Below are 13,659 nucleotides of genomic sequence, written 5' to 3'. Positions count from 1 at the left end.
TATTTGATTAATGCCTAATATAAGGCAGATATTTTTTTTAGTTCTTGGGAATTAAAAACAAGAATAAAACACAGTCCTTGCTTTCAGGCAGCTTCCAACCTAGTGGGAAAGACAGACATGTACACATTTATAAAATAATGTGATAAATGTTGTACTAGTATAATATTAGAATACTGGAGAAGCATGCAAGGGTCATTGCATAAAAGTATGATAGTCCATTAAACGTGTGTAGATGGTGGGCATATTTAAATTTAAAAAGAACATCGTGATACTGGAAAATAAAAATTTAAGGCCACCATGTGGTTGAATCAGGGGTCAAAGGATTATTTCTATTTTAAAATCACAAGTTTATCTTATGTTCTGAATCAGAAGTGGATACATTAAAACAGCAAAATGGACAGCACCTTCAGTTTGGCAGTGAGTTAGAAGGGGAAGGGGATGGAGTTTGCAGCAGCAAAACCTAATTCTGTTACTACTGTCCATCACAAATGCAGTCTCTTTGGTTGGAGGCCACATCTGTGCATGCGAAGGAAGGACAGTTCTTCCAGGACACTGTTGAGTCGTGTCTACTCAAGAATCTCACGAAAGCTATGAATGCTTTCTAAGAAAAAAATGGACTTGTAAGCAAACAAAATGGCCATAGTAATTTCCAGTGAGGCTCTTGCCCTTCTGAAGTTCAGGGTAAGAGCCTCTGTTTTAAGAAGACCCCTACTGCTGTATCTTCTCCCCTCTTTGGAGAACCAATAAATATTGGCAGCTTCATTGATTACATTACCATATTAACACTGATGATCCTCAAATGACTTCTGGATAGTCCCCTGAGTGTGTGATAATCATTTCTGTACTCCATCCTACCAGGTATTTCCAAGTGCACTTGGGTGTGAGACTGCTCTAAGATGAAGAGCTTAATGAAAACCCAACTGAAAAAGTCTAGATGTTGCTCTGATAGTTATAAAAACTCTCTGCAGAGTAATATACAAAATATTGCTATATAACAGCTAATGTGATCACTGCTATTACATGCACATTACTATTTTTACTTCCATGACTTAGAAATTAGACTAGAGAGGTGTGACATTTGGCTAAACGAGACCCAACTGCCCCTGTCTATTTGCTAATCCTTAGCCCATGTTACTGAGGGTCCAGTCTTCTCCCATAACCTCCTTGAGGGATTTTGATGGGCTATTTTGCTTTATGTCTTATCAGCAAGTTCCTGAAGATCCAGTGCCTGGAAGATGGAATCTGGGAGCAAGGCAGCTGCGTCCCAGTGGTATGTGAGCCCCCCTCTCCTGTCTTTGAAGGCATGTATGAATGCACCAACGGCTTTGAGCTCAACAGCCAGTGTGTGCTCAACTGTAACGAGGAAAGTAAAAGGGTAAGGATGACTTGAACTTTATTTTGGATCAGGCTGTGCTCTAGTCTTGGTGACCAATCCAAGAATGTTCCGTAGAAATGATCTAAATGAATTGCAACAGGCAGGGCCTTACCAAGCTGGGATTCTAACCAGGGGTGTTGATATTATTTGATAGGGAATTCAGAAGAGACCACGTTTTTGGAATATTCTCTCCTGACTTCAGAACTTCCTCTTGGATAAGAACAACCTGATGGGTTGGGTACCTGGGTAAATTGCAAAAATGCTGGGATTCTGATTTGGCAGTGTGATTTCCTCTGATCTAACTTGGCTAGAAATGCTGGTATTACACTTTTTAATAGAACAGAGTCCTGAACAGAAACACGAATTCCTCAGCAAAGGCAAAGCCGAATGCGCTGTTTGACTATTATTCTCCCTAGGATTTTGGCGTGAGAGGTCTCAAGCAAAAACCACAGTCTTATCGTGGTTATGTGACTAAAATCAATTTTATTTTAGAATCTTTTCAAGTACCACACACATACACGAGACAGGAAGTTAAGCAGACTTCCTAGGCAAAGATCAATGACCTTGACTGCTCTCCTGGAACATGCCTTTATCTCAGTGTCCAGTACTCCAAGGTAAACACTGCAGGACAGATTTGAAAAGAATACTCCATGAAATGAGACCCCTTAGAAATCAACACATCTGTTTGCACTGATTGTTTAAGGAGTCAAGGAGTTGGCCAGATGAAGGGAGAGTTATTGTAATTCTAAAATCTTACTTTCTTGGGGTTTGTGAGTTAGTGCTACTCTCTGTGTTCTGCCTATAGTATACTTTGTGATTTCTGGGGATGCGAAGCCAAGAGTTACACAAACCAGCATACATGTGGAGAAAGGAACTAGAACTTTGGTGAGATCAAAAGCATCTATGATGTGTCCATTCAAGCAGAAAGGTAGAAAGCACCTCCAGAAAAATTATGAATTAGTTTTACGGGCTCAAACTCATCTTGAAAAAAATCTGACATTTGCCACAAGCAGCATCTGTGGGATAGTATGGCTGGATCAATGCAAAACAACACCATCGGGGAAAAAAATTTCAAAAACTATCTCAGAATACATGGGCTACTGTTGATAGCTCACCGTGTCCTTACATCCAAAGGAAAACACATTGTTAATGAATTTTATTAATGACAAAATTGTTCATGATTCCTTCACATCAAAACAGCAAAAACTTGTCTTGACTTTTTTTTGGCGGGGGGAGGCGGTGGTCAGAAACAACATGGTTTATTATCTCAATATTGTCTTTTAGTCCAGGTTCTAGAAGTTGGAGAACACTACCATTTAATCAGACCACCTTTTCCCCCACTCTAAAAGAAGTTAGCAAAACAATAAGGTACATGTGTTTGACTTTTGATATTCTAGCTTCCCATCCTCTGCACGAAGGAGGGACTGTGGACCGAGGAGTTCAAGTTATGTGAGAACCTGCAAGGGGAATGCCCACCACCCACCTCGGAGCTGAATTTCGTGGAGTACAAGTGTGAACAGGGATACAGGATTGGTATGTTTGGGAAGGGATGCTGACTTCTGCTCCCAAGTAATCCTCAACTAGGACTGGCTGGATCTTGAATCAGATTCATTGTTCTCCCTGAGGAGTGGATAGAAATTCAAGTTAACTCTTAGCTGCTTCAGTAAAAATGAAATTTATGACAAGTTTGTGTTTTTTTTATTCCTCCACTCATGTGTAATGTTGTTGCCGCTGCTGAACCATTTGCATAGTGTCTGGTCACGTTACCCACTTCGCAGCAGGCTGAAAAGTGGATTGATTTGTGGCAGGAGTAGTAGTTCTAAGAGGAAAGGTGGAAATGTGTAGACGCACACCACGCATGTGCTGGGCGCCTCCTCCCTTCTCTCTGCTGTTGTTACTGGAGCAGAGAGTTCCTGAAAGGAACAATTTGAAATTGCCTTTGCTTGCCTGGCTCAGCAGCCATTCCTTCTGTACAGGGGATTAGGCTCCAGAACCTAGGGGTAACTTCTTAATGCAGTCATTGAAATTAAAAGTCTCTGTGGCCAGGGCCGATTGAAAGTCAAGTTGACTTAAATTTGCTCTGGCTGGACTTAAGCATCATAGAAAAGAGATGCTGTCTGTGGAAAACTTTGTGAGATTAACCCGAAGTTTTGAATTGTACGAGCAAGGAGTAATTTTCCAAGTCATTCTAACGTTTGTAATGCCAGTAGGTATAATTTGAGTTAATGAGAAAGCTTGTTAGTTTCTGAGGATGTTCTTTACCATCTTCAAGTTGCTCTTTGCACTGAGAAATCTTAAGATCAGGCAAGGAGTAGCGGAATGCTGAGATCATGCGTCTTGTGTGGTGTCTCATGAGAAAATTCTTATCTCCCCACCCTCTAATTTTTACATTAATATGTCACACACACACGTATATAGAGTCCTTAAGAGTCATGTAAGTCAGCAAAAAACATTAATAGAAGTAAGTGTGAGCTGAAAAGCAACTTGGAGATCATCAAAATCTTTAGATGAGGAAATAGAGAACCCTGAGAGTCCGCCTTCTTTGAATAGAATTTTAGAAGATACTTAAGACACCACATACAAAGAAATAAAGCAAGATTTTCCTTTAAAAGGCCAACACATGACCAAAATCTCTGCTTCTGATTTCCCCTTGTTTCCTCTTTTAATCACATAGGTTTCTTGGCTGCCTGTGTAATGATCTTCAGTCTAGCGGGCATTATAAATACACCTTCATGATTTCTGGGCCATTTTTTCCCCAGCTAGTAAAGTTCTTAGGTAGTAGATGTTGCAGTCATAAGCTTCCAGGAAATCATATGAGCAGAAATGGTATTAAAAGTACTTAAAAGGCATCAACCAATCCAGGTAGACTTTGGCTGGCCAGAGTCCTGGAGTGGGGTATTGGAGGTCTACGAGACCAGGAATTAGATCTCTTATTGCTGAGTCATACAGAGCTTCAGGGATTCCAGAGGAGGGGTTATATTGGACTAGAAGGAGAAAGGGCATTTGGGCCAAGGGAGTTAACTTGAGGAAGTGGCTCTTTACTAGTTAGTGTAGGAGTATCCCTACAGGTACACAGTAGATGAGTATCGACCCTGCCTATGACCATGTTAATGAGGTGACCTACAACGTAGAAAGCAATTGTTTTTGTATTTCCCTGGTGGCACAGTGGTTAAGAATCTGCCTGCCAATGCAGGGGACATGGGTTCGAGCCCTGGTCTGGGAAGATCCCACATGCCACGGAGCAACAAAGCCCGTGCGCCACAACTACTGAGCCTGTGCTCTAGAGCCCACGAGCCACAACTGCTGAAGCCCACATGCCTAGAGCCTGTGCTCCACAGCAAGAGAAACCACCACAATGAGAAGCCCAAGCACCGCAATGAAGAGTAGCCCCCGCTCGCCGCAACTAGAGAAAGCCCGTGTGCAGCAATGAAGACCCAGAGCAGCCAAAAATATAAATAAATTAATTAATTAATTAATCAATTTAAAAAAGAATTGAGCAGAAAAGAAAAAAACAATAAAAAAAAAAAAGAAAGAAAAATCAAAGCTAATGATTCCAAGATGTAAAAGACTGAGATGTGGGAAGTTCAAGTCTCTTTTGTAAATTTCTGTTCCTTCAGGTGCAGTGTGTTCCCCATCGTGTATAATCCCCCCTAGCGATCCCGTAATCCTTCCTGAGAACGTCACTGCTGACACTCTGGAGCACTGGATGGAACCTGTCAAAGTCCAGGTGAGGAAAGGATCATTTTTATGTGCCGAGGATGTAAGACTGCTGAACAATTCTCAACCGGCAGCATATTCCCTGGAGTAATTTCAGAGGCTTTCAAAGCATCCTTAGAGCAAACAACCACATGGATCATTCCTAGAGAGAAGGATTGAAAATCAAGAAGAAAAAAGAGAAAAGCTTGAGAAAAAAGATGACCAATAGCCAAAGGAAAGTTTAAAAGATAATATAGAAGGAAGACTCAGAGACATAAAGAATGATAATACAGGAAGGAAATTGAAAGAGAAAATTACCACTAATAAAAAAATAGGAAGATAAATTAGAAAAGATGAAAATAAAACTGAAAACAGAGAGAGAATGACTAGAGGAAGTAAGGAAAGTTACCTTTCCTGCCTCCATTTCCCACTCTCTCTAAACCCCAAAATCCTCTCTGGACCCTCTGATATTCAAAGTCAGTCATGAGCGAGATCCATTACATCTCTGAGCTTTCCATTCGTTTTCATCCTCATTTGAAACCCTGAGGATTCTGCCTCCCTGCAGGGTCCACTGGTTCCTACTTTCTCTCTCACACCCCTCCTGTCTCTGGGCCTGGGAGAGGAGCAGATGTCCTCCTGTCTCCTCAATGCCACTTCCAAACTCTTCTCCCTGCCTTCTCCCTGAAATCACCCACATTTGAATCTAATGCCAACAGAATAAAGCACTCACCACCCTCAGTGCAGCTGTCATCTTCTGACCCTCAGTTCACTCCCTCCCCCGATTTTTTAACCACTTTAGCTCCTGGCTCACAGTCACTTTACCTAACATTCCTGGCATAACTCTTACTGATTTCAACATCCACACACTGGGTCCTTCCCACACCTGGGTTCTCAGTTCCATGGCCTCCTTTGACCACCTTTACCTTCCTGACTTTCTCTCCCACATGCTTTCCTTGGCTCACTCTAATCTTGCCACAGTGGCTCTTGGCTAATTCTTGAACATGCCAGGCACACTCCCACCTCAGGACTTTTGCCCCGTGGTTCCCTCTGCCTAGAATGCTATTCTCCTGGGTATCTTCATGTCTTGCTCCTTTGCTTCCTTCAGAATTTTACTCAAATGTCAGGAAGGCCTCCTTTGACTACTCTATCTAAAATTTTAACTCCCCTAAAACTTTGTTTCCCTTCCCTCTTTTATGTTTTTCTCCTTAGGACTTATCATGACCATGCATATTTTATATTTTACTCATTTATCTTATGTATTAGTAAGTCTCTTTCCACCACTAGAATAAAAAGGTCAATGAGGGATTATTGTTCACTACTATAGCCCCAGATCCTAGAACACTAACTGGTATGTAATAAGTGTTCAATAAATATTTGTGAAATGAGTAAATGAAAAAGAGAAAGAAAAGGCTATATAAGATGTGAATGGAGACGATCTTGTAGTCAGGAAGTTATTTCTTCTTAGAATGGGAGGGTGGGGATATCAGAAAGCCTGAGAGCTTTGTTGCTTTATTAGACTGTCTAATAAACAAAAACCTTGGAAGGCTATTCCCACAGAGTCACCAAGAGATGGACGCTAGAGATATACCACATTTCATTCGGAAATCATTCTCAGATTGCTCCTTTTCCCTCACAGGCTAATTGTGCTGTCTTATTGGCAGGGATGTGTGTTAAAGCAGGAGGATCAGGAACAAATAGTCTTAAGTATGCTTTGGGGTGGGGGGGGTGGGAGTAGCATGACTCTATTAATTCAGTCAGTCACTCACTCAGCAAACACTTATTGGGGCTTACTATGTGCCCTGGAACTGTGCTAAATGCTGGGAACATGAAAAGGAAAAAAATGAGAGTCCTTCTGTTTACAAGACTTATAATATGCCCACGAAAACAAACATTTATAATAATGCAACATGGGAAATGGCTTGCTTGTGGTAGAAGAGCTGTGGGAACACCCAAGAGGAAGCATCTAATTCTTCTGCTCAGGAGCTTTGGGGAGTTGGGGAAGGATCAACAGACCAGGAAGCTTTCCCTCTGGGTCTTAAACTATGATCGAGGGGGAAATTCTAGAGGTTAAGGAATGGTAAGAAGTTCTATGTGTCTGAAACCAGGGTATTGCGGTGGTGAGGGAGAGGGGAGATGGGAGCTAGAAGGATGAGATAGGGCAGCGGCAGGTGGACGAGATCCTGTAGGGCATGGCGACCCCTCTTAGGATGTTGAACCCAATGAGAACACTATGCAAAAGGGGGCCCACCGCGAGTGGGAGGGCGCTGGGAAGACCGTATGGAGCTGGAAGGAGAAAGCCAGAAAAACACCTTGTCTGGTTCTCCCATCCCAGCCTTTCTAGACTTTCTGTCCCATTTCCCACAGTCTGTTGTGAAGGTTTAGCTGGAATTACAGTACCTGGATAAAGAACTTCTGCCTCATGTTCACGGAGTGCCAGATGGTCTAGACCCTTTCTGTCAGTCCCTTGAACTCAACTTCTTATGATGAAAGACTTCTCTTTCTCTATAAGCAGCTAAAGGGGGAAAGGCTTGGGATGTTTACGATCCATTTGTTCCACTTGAGAAATGAACTGCTTCAGAAACCCTTCTACAATCACTTCAGCATCTACCCAACAAGACATCCGATGGGCACAATCGATGCATGTAGGGTTTGTCAGGCCAGAGTGCAGGCCTTCCAGTGATGGGGGGGGTCTCCCACCTCTGCTTTCCAAATGGGACATTCAGAGAAGAGCAGTTCACTTTTCTTCGTGAAGACAGCAGGGATACCAATAACAGAGACGTGACTATTTCCAAACTGGAAAACAATATCTTCTATTTTATTAAAACCTCCCCTTTCTCAACTATCCTTCGGGGGAGTCATTATTATTTATTTACCTCTATTCCATAGCATTTTGTTCATGTTTACATTCCTAGTTCCTTTTTCAGTGCTGGGCAAATTATAGGTGTCTTAGGAATGTTGGTTGAGTAAGCAAAGAAATTGCTATAGCATCGTTTTCTACTTTGAAAGTAAATATATATTTTCTCCTCAAACTGGGAGTACTTGCTGCAGCTTCGTACTGCTATGTATAATTATATCCTTGTCAATTTCAAGTTGCCCACCCCAGAAAGAAAATGCAGAATTTATTTTCTTCTTAAACCAAACACCAAATGCTATCATTTGTATCACTGCATTTATCATGACTATGGTCTAGTCAAGAAAAAGAAGTCAGTGGAAGCAAAGGAAATAATGATGAGGCTATTGCCCTTATGTACCCAGGTCCTCAGAGATGAGATTATGCCCCAATCATAGATGGTCCCATTTTGTGGCACTCAGTGGCTCTTGAGGGGTGGGAAATCTAAGCTTGTCCTCACAAAGAAGGAGAAATGCCTTATACACCAAAGCAGTTGTATTAAATGAAAGTCTTCTTCGAGTAAAAACCTTGTAACTTACATTGATTTATCTTGAAGGATGTTCCATATTGTACTCAATCTTAAGTTTTGGTGTCCTTCAGAATCACTTGGGCAGTTTGTAAAGGGAGCAGACCTGGGTTCCCCCCTTTAGAGAGACTGCCAAAGCCTTGGGGTGTGCATTTTTTAACAAGCACCCCAGGTAATTCCACTGTAATGCTTTGCGAAACACTGTTATTATAAAATAAAATACTGGCAACATAAATATTTTAAGTACAAGTACACCTATTTGGAGCCTGGCTCATTTGTTTAGTAAATGATGATCTCCTATTTCATGTAAACCCTTGCTATCTCCCATACTTCAAATACCTGGTATCTGGCAAGACTACAGAGCAATGGATTAAATTGCATCATTTTCTCTAGTCTGCTTCCAATGACTTCATTCTTTGTAATAAAAATGATATCTTACATTTGGATAACACTTTATTGCTTTCAAAGTTGTGTATATATACATAATATATATATTTTGGAAATTTATCATTTCATTTGAATCTTCTCACAAACCAATAAACTAAGAAAGGAAGATTTTATTATTCTTATTTTCCTGACAAATTAGATGTTGTCGGATTATCTGTTCAAGGTTGCACAGCTTTCAAGAAATGGAGAGAGCAGTGCAGCCAACTTTTCTGACTCCAAGTTCAGTGATTTCCCCTGAATCACCCTGTTGGCTGTAGTCCTTTTTTCCCCCTGGTGTATGTTTGGGTTAGTTTGCCTATCAAATAGAAAAGAAGTCACTTGCCCCAACTATGAGAACCTCCTCATTCCCACATTTCCCTTCCCTCCCCGTGAAGTCTAACAAAAGTAATTTAGAGAGATATTTCCCTGTAATACTGCTTTTCCTTGTTGTGAAAGAGTTTGTTTTTAAAGAACAATCAAGTATACGTTTTAGGTTCCTATAACATTTATGTGCCTGTCTCTGGGGGTTCTACTGGTTTTTATTCCTGAACATGATACCTGACTCCTAGAATAATATACTTTTCATTAAAGGAAGAATTTCCGAGGATTTAGGTAGTCTGGGGTTTTGATGAAAAACAACTCAAAGTGGCAACTGTCAAAAGAAGAGTGAGGTCCTCCTGCGTTCAAATACTATATGACTTACCCCTTGGAGCCTCTGCTCAACAGCAAGAATGAGGATGGTATTATCTATCTTGAAGTGTTGTTATAAAAATTCAAAATAACACTTTTGCAATGTCTTGCACAGTTTCTAGCACATAGTTCTGAATTATGTAAAAATGGAATTTAAGTTCACTTAGTACAAATCTTACCTTTGGAAATTTCCAGCCTCTCCGAAAAGATATCACCTGCTATCTATAAGAAAGAAAAATATTGTTCTGTAAGTTCTATGCTTTGCTTGTTAGTGTGTGTAGATAGAGGTGTGTAGGTCATTTGTTTTTTTCTGTGCCTTTTACAAGTGGGGCTGGGAAGACAATTATTGGCCATTCAGTGCTTCCTATTGGACACCTCTGACTGAAGAAGCAATTTCTAACGGCTCTGGTTAGGAGACTCAGAAGAGAGTAAGGATGAACATATACTATTATTTCTAAATGTTTCAAGGGCATGCTGGCTGTAGGAAACATGAAGTAAGGATTTGAAATTCCCAAATGGACTTTCTGGGCCTTTGTTGTTGTAATGGCGTTTTCCTCCTTCACCTACTGCACCCAGGGATTTAGACCTTTCTATGGTGATGGCATCAGCAGAGACGTATCCCTACAAAAGAGACGATGCCAAACAAAAGGGCTTCTTGGCTGTCAAATAAATCCCTGCTAGTCAGGGTGACTGAGCAGTGGAAACTGGCAGCTGGGACAGACAGGAGACAGCCAACTGCCCAATCAGTACTATTGCTCATATCTAGGGGGTCTGAGCTGAGGGTGTAGGAAGAGCTCCCCATGGACTTCCGCTGAGAGCATTTAGTGTTTTTCTCATCCCTGCTTTTCCTCTTCTTCGTTTTCTGCTTTTCTTCCTTTTTTCTGTCATTCTAACACCAAACTGTAAGAGTCTTGGGGGTAGGAATTATGTCTTCCTCAATGCATGATTCATTTCACCCGTTGCTCAGAACGAGGTTGCTGTGTGAACCAAAGAGCTCGAAGAAGACAATGCCTCCCACCTCCACAGAGCCATTTCTCATGGCAAACCTTTGGATTTTTCCAGAAAGCCTATGTAAGGTTGATTTTTTATTATTGTCCCTTAACCACTGTGTCTAGAGAATGTTTTATTATATCTTGTGACTTTCCTGTTTAAAATAGGAAAATTGACATTTTGACTTACATTATAAAGAAGTGGTCTTTTGAGAACCAGATTTCATGGAGAGATTTTTTTGTTTTGTTTTGCACATAATAAGGCAATTGTTTGCATGTAAATGAGTTTTTCTAAACTGTATTTGAAAATGTTTCTTTCTGAAATACAAAATATCCATCATAACATCTCATTTCCCCTATTAGTCTGCTTCATAAATTCAGTTTTCCCAGATTGGATAATCCTTTTTTTCTTTTTTTTTAAGTATATCATAATTAGGAATTAGTGAGGTCCAAATTAATGAGATTTTCCTGTGGCTACACACGTTAGGTTTGCAAAGTTCTCAACACTGCATGGAACCCTCTCTCAGCTCCCCAGCTCTTCAACAGAATCGCTCAGTCAAAACAAACCTTATAATTTCTGACTTTGTTTTCCCAAGTTGGTCCCCAAAGGATTAATAATTCCTTAAATAAAATCAAAATGTTTTAAGAGGAAGAGAAAAACAGGAGGAAAAAAAGAAGATAATAGCCTCCAGAAGTCACAGTTTCCCACTATCTGGTCTCCCCCTCCCGTCTGTCCCCTCATCTCCTAATCCTCCCCCTCCCCCCACCCCGAATGTCCTCTTGATGGGTGCAGTTGTGTGTAACAGCTCCAGTGACACTTGCCACACATCACGGGAGAACAAATCCCTCAGACATGAGTCATGAAAAAATCTTTTTCATCTGTTTAAAACGTGGCATTGTTCCCTCTCTGCTTGAGTAAGTCTCAGGCATCAATTCCCTCTTCTCCAGAGAAGAGTAGACAAGAGTGTCTTGGAGGATGGGGGAAGAATAACCACAAAGTATATTGCAGGGTAATGTGCTATGCTCCAAATAAATATGCAAAATAGCACTGTATTTTATTTAGGGCTGTATACATATATGGTAATAAGGAGATCATCACAAACCTGGGCAGGAGCAGAACTTTGTGATCTGATGTGATTAGTAGCCCATTCTGTCAAGTAACTATTCCTGATAAAAAAACAATTGAGCAATTTTGTATTAGACCTTAATGTTGGCTAACCATCAGTCTTGTGACCTTTAACAACACATTTAACCAGGCAACAGCCTTCATACAGCCCTATGACCATCCTAATAACCCTTAACTGGTTTTCTTTCCCTCTTTCCTCCCTCCCTTCTCTCTCTCTCTCTCTCCCCTCCTTTCTCCCCCACCCCATCTTCTCCTTTCCCATCTCTGCTCTCCCTTTGTTCTTCCTTTCTTCTCTTTTTTCCCTTGCTTTTTCAAAAAAATTAAAATAGTCCAACCAAGAGGAAATCTTTAAACTGGTTTTCTCATGAACTTTTTCCTTTTGAAAAGTTTAAAAACAAATCCTTGGCCCTTAGTTTTCACAATTGATTCATCTGAGAAGTGGCTTGCTAATACTTTAACAACTATAGTTATAATTATATACAAATGTATAGAAATAATAATTTTAAAATTCAGAATAGTTGTTACTAATAGGGAGGATGGAAGGAGAATGATGTTGGAGGGACATATATAAGGGACATTAATTGAATCTCTAGTGACAAACTCTGGAAGCAGATAAAACAAAGTGTTATGATTTGATAAAGCTGGGCAGAGGATATAAGGTTGTTTTTTCAATTATTCTCTATAGCTTTTCAAATGTAATATATAGGATTATAATTTGTCAAAAATATTCCAGAAAATAAGAAAATCATATTGAACTGTTAAATGATAAACTGAGGCATATTAAATATTTTATGAGTTTATCTGAGCAAAAATCAATTCAAATCAGGTAGTGCCAAACTGGGTTTAGGAGTGCTCCGCCAACAGCAGCTGGGGAGAGACTTGATTATAGAGAAAAGGCAGAAGCAAAGTAAGGAAATTATTGATTGGTTATAGCTTAAAGCCAAGTTGGTTGTTCATGATTGATTGCCCTTTGGTTTCAATTTCATAACCTTGAGACATTGACAGGCTTAGATTTTGGTTTGCTGCCACAGGCCACCATGGCATTAGAGCCACCTCAGTGTAATGGCCTCCTTGTTTAATTAATTTAACACACCTCACCAGGAGCTAGCCCTTCTATGCCAACTTCTCACTAGTTTTCCTCCCATTTCACTTTCCTCTTTCACCTCGCTACCACAAATGTGCCCATAAAATGTAGGATCTGAAAAACATTTGAAATTTTCCTCCAATTTTGATCAGTAAGTAGTTATTCAATTACTTCTATATGCAGATCTTTTCATATGAGATGAGTGACTTTCATAGGCCAGAAGATAAAGAAGAAACCTAAAGATACAACAACCTATTTAACGGTTGACAAGTACTTGTTGAACATTGTCTCTCTCTAAGTCACTGAAATAAGACGTGTGAGCGGGAGAGAGTCCCTATTCTCAAGGATTTTGCAGTCTAGGAAGGTATATGACACAGGTACCAGAAACTTTTGTAATCTGTACAGAGATCAAGGAGGTTGCCAGTCTGAATTAGTCTTAAGACTGAATTATAGAATATTACAAAATTCATTGAGATGGGTATTGTCAATTCCACTATCATGAGTTTATTGAACAGATGTAGTTGCACATGTATAAAATGATTTATACATAAGCTTTGTTTGTTAAAGCGAAAGACTGAAAATAACTTTAATATCCATTAATATGGGTCTGATTAAGTAAATTAAGGTACATCCATGAAATGGAATAATATGCAATCAATAGAATGCAGCAACCCATATACCATAAAATAAACAGAACACCAAGAAATGTTATGAAGTGAAATAAAGTTAGACAATCAAACAATAAACTAAAGCACTAAATAAAATTATAGTATTTTATACTTTGTGTGAGGAAATAAATAATTTTATATACGTATGTATATTCATAGACTATCTCTGTAATGACATAAAAAAGAACT

General features: G+C 40.0%; 1 protein-coding gene across 8 annotated transcripts in view; it reads left to right on the top strand.

The window, feature by feature from the left end:
- The window catches only part of PAPPA2 (pappalysin 2), a 431,292-nt gene that overhangs the window by 374,032 nt on the left and 43,601 nt on the right, over nucleotides 1–13,659 (top strand). For all 8 annotated transcript variants that reach the window (XM_082437017.1, XM_082437016.1, XM_082437015.1 and 5 more), the window contains 3 exons: nucleotides 1,207–1,375; nucleotides 2,773–2,908; nucleotides 4,993–5,102. In XM_082437017.1, coding sequence (XP_082293143.1) covers nucleotides 1,207–1,375; nucleotides 2,773–2,908; nucleotides 4,993–5,102 — 415 coding nt within the window. The remainder of the gene's footprint in view (nucleotides 1–1,206; nucleotides 1,376–2,772; nucleotides 2,909–4,992; nucleotides 5,103–13,659) is intronic.

Source organism: Balaenoptera physalus (assembly GCF_965194825.1).
Source record: "Balaenoptera physalus genome assembly, chromosome: 1".
NCBI classification, from domain to species: Eukaryota; Metazoa; Chordata; class Mammalia; order Artiodactyla; family Balaenopteridae; genus Balaenoptera; species Balaenoptera physalus.
This window is presented reverse-complemented; position numbering and strand designations above follow the sequence as displayed.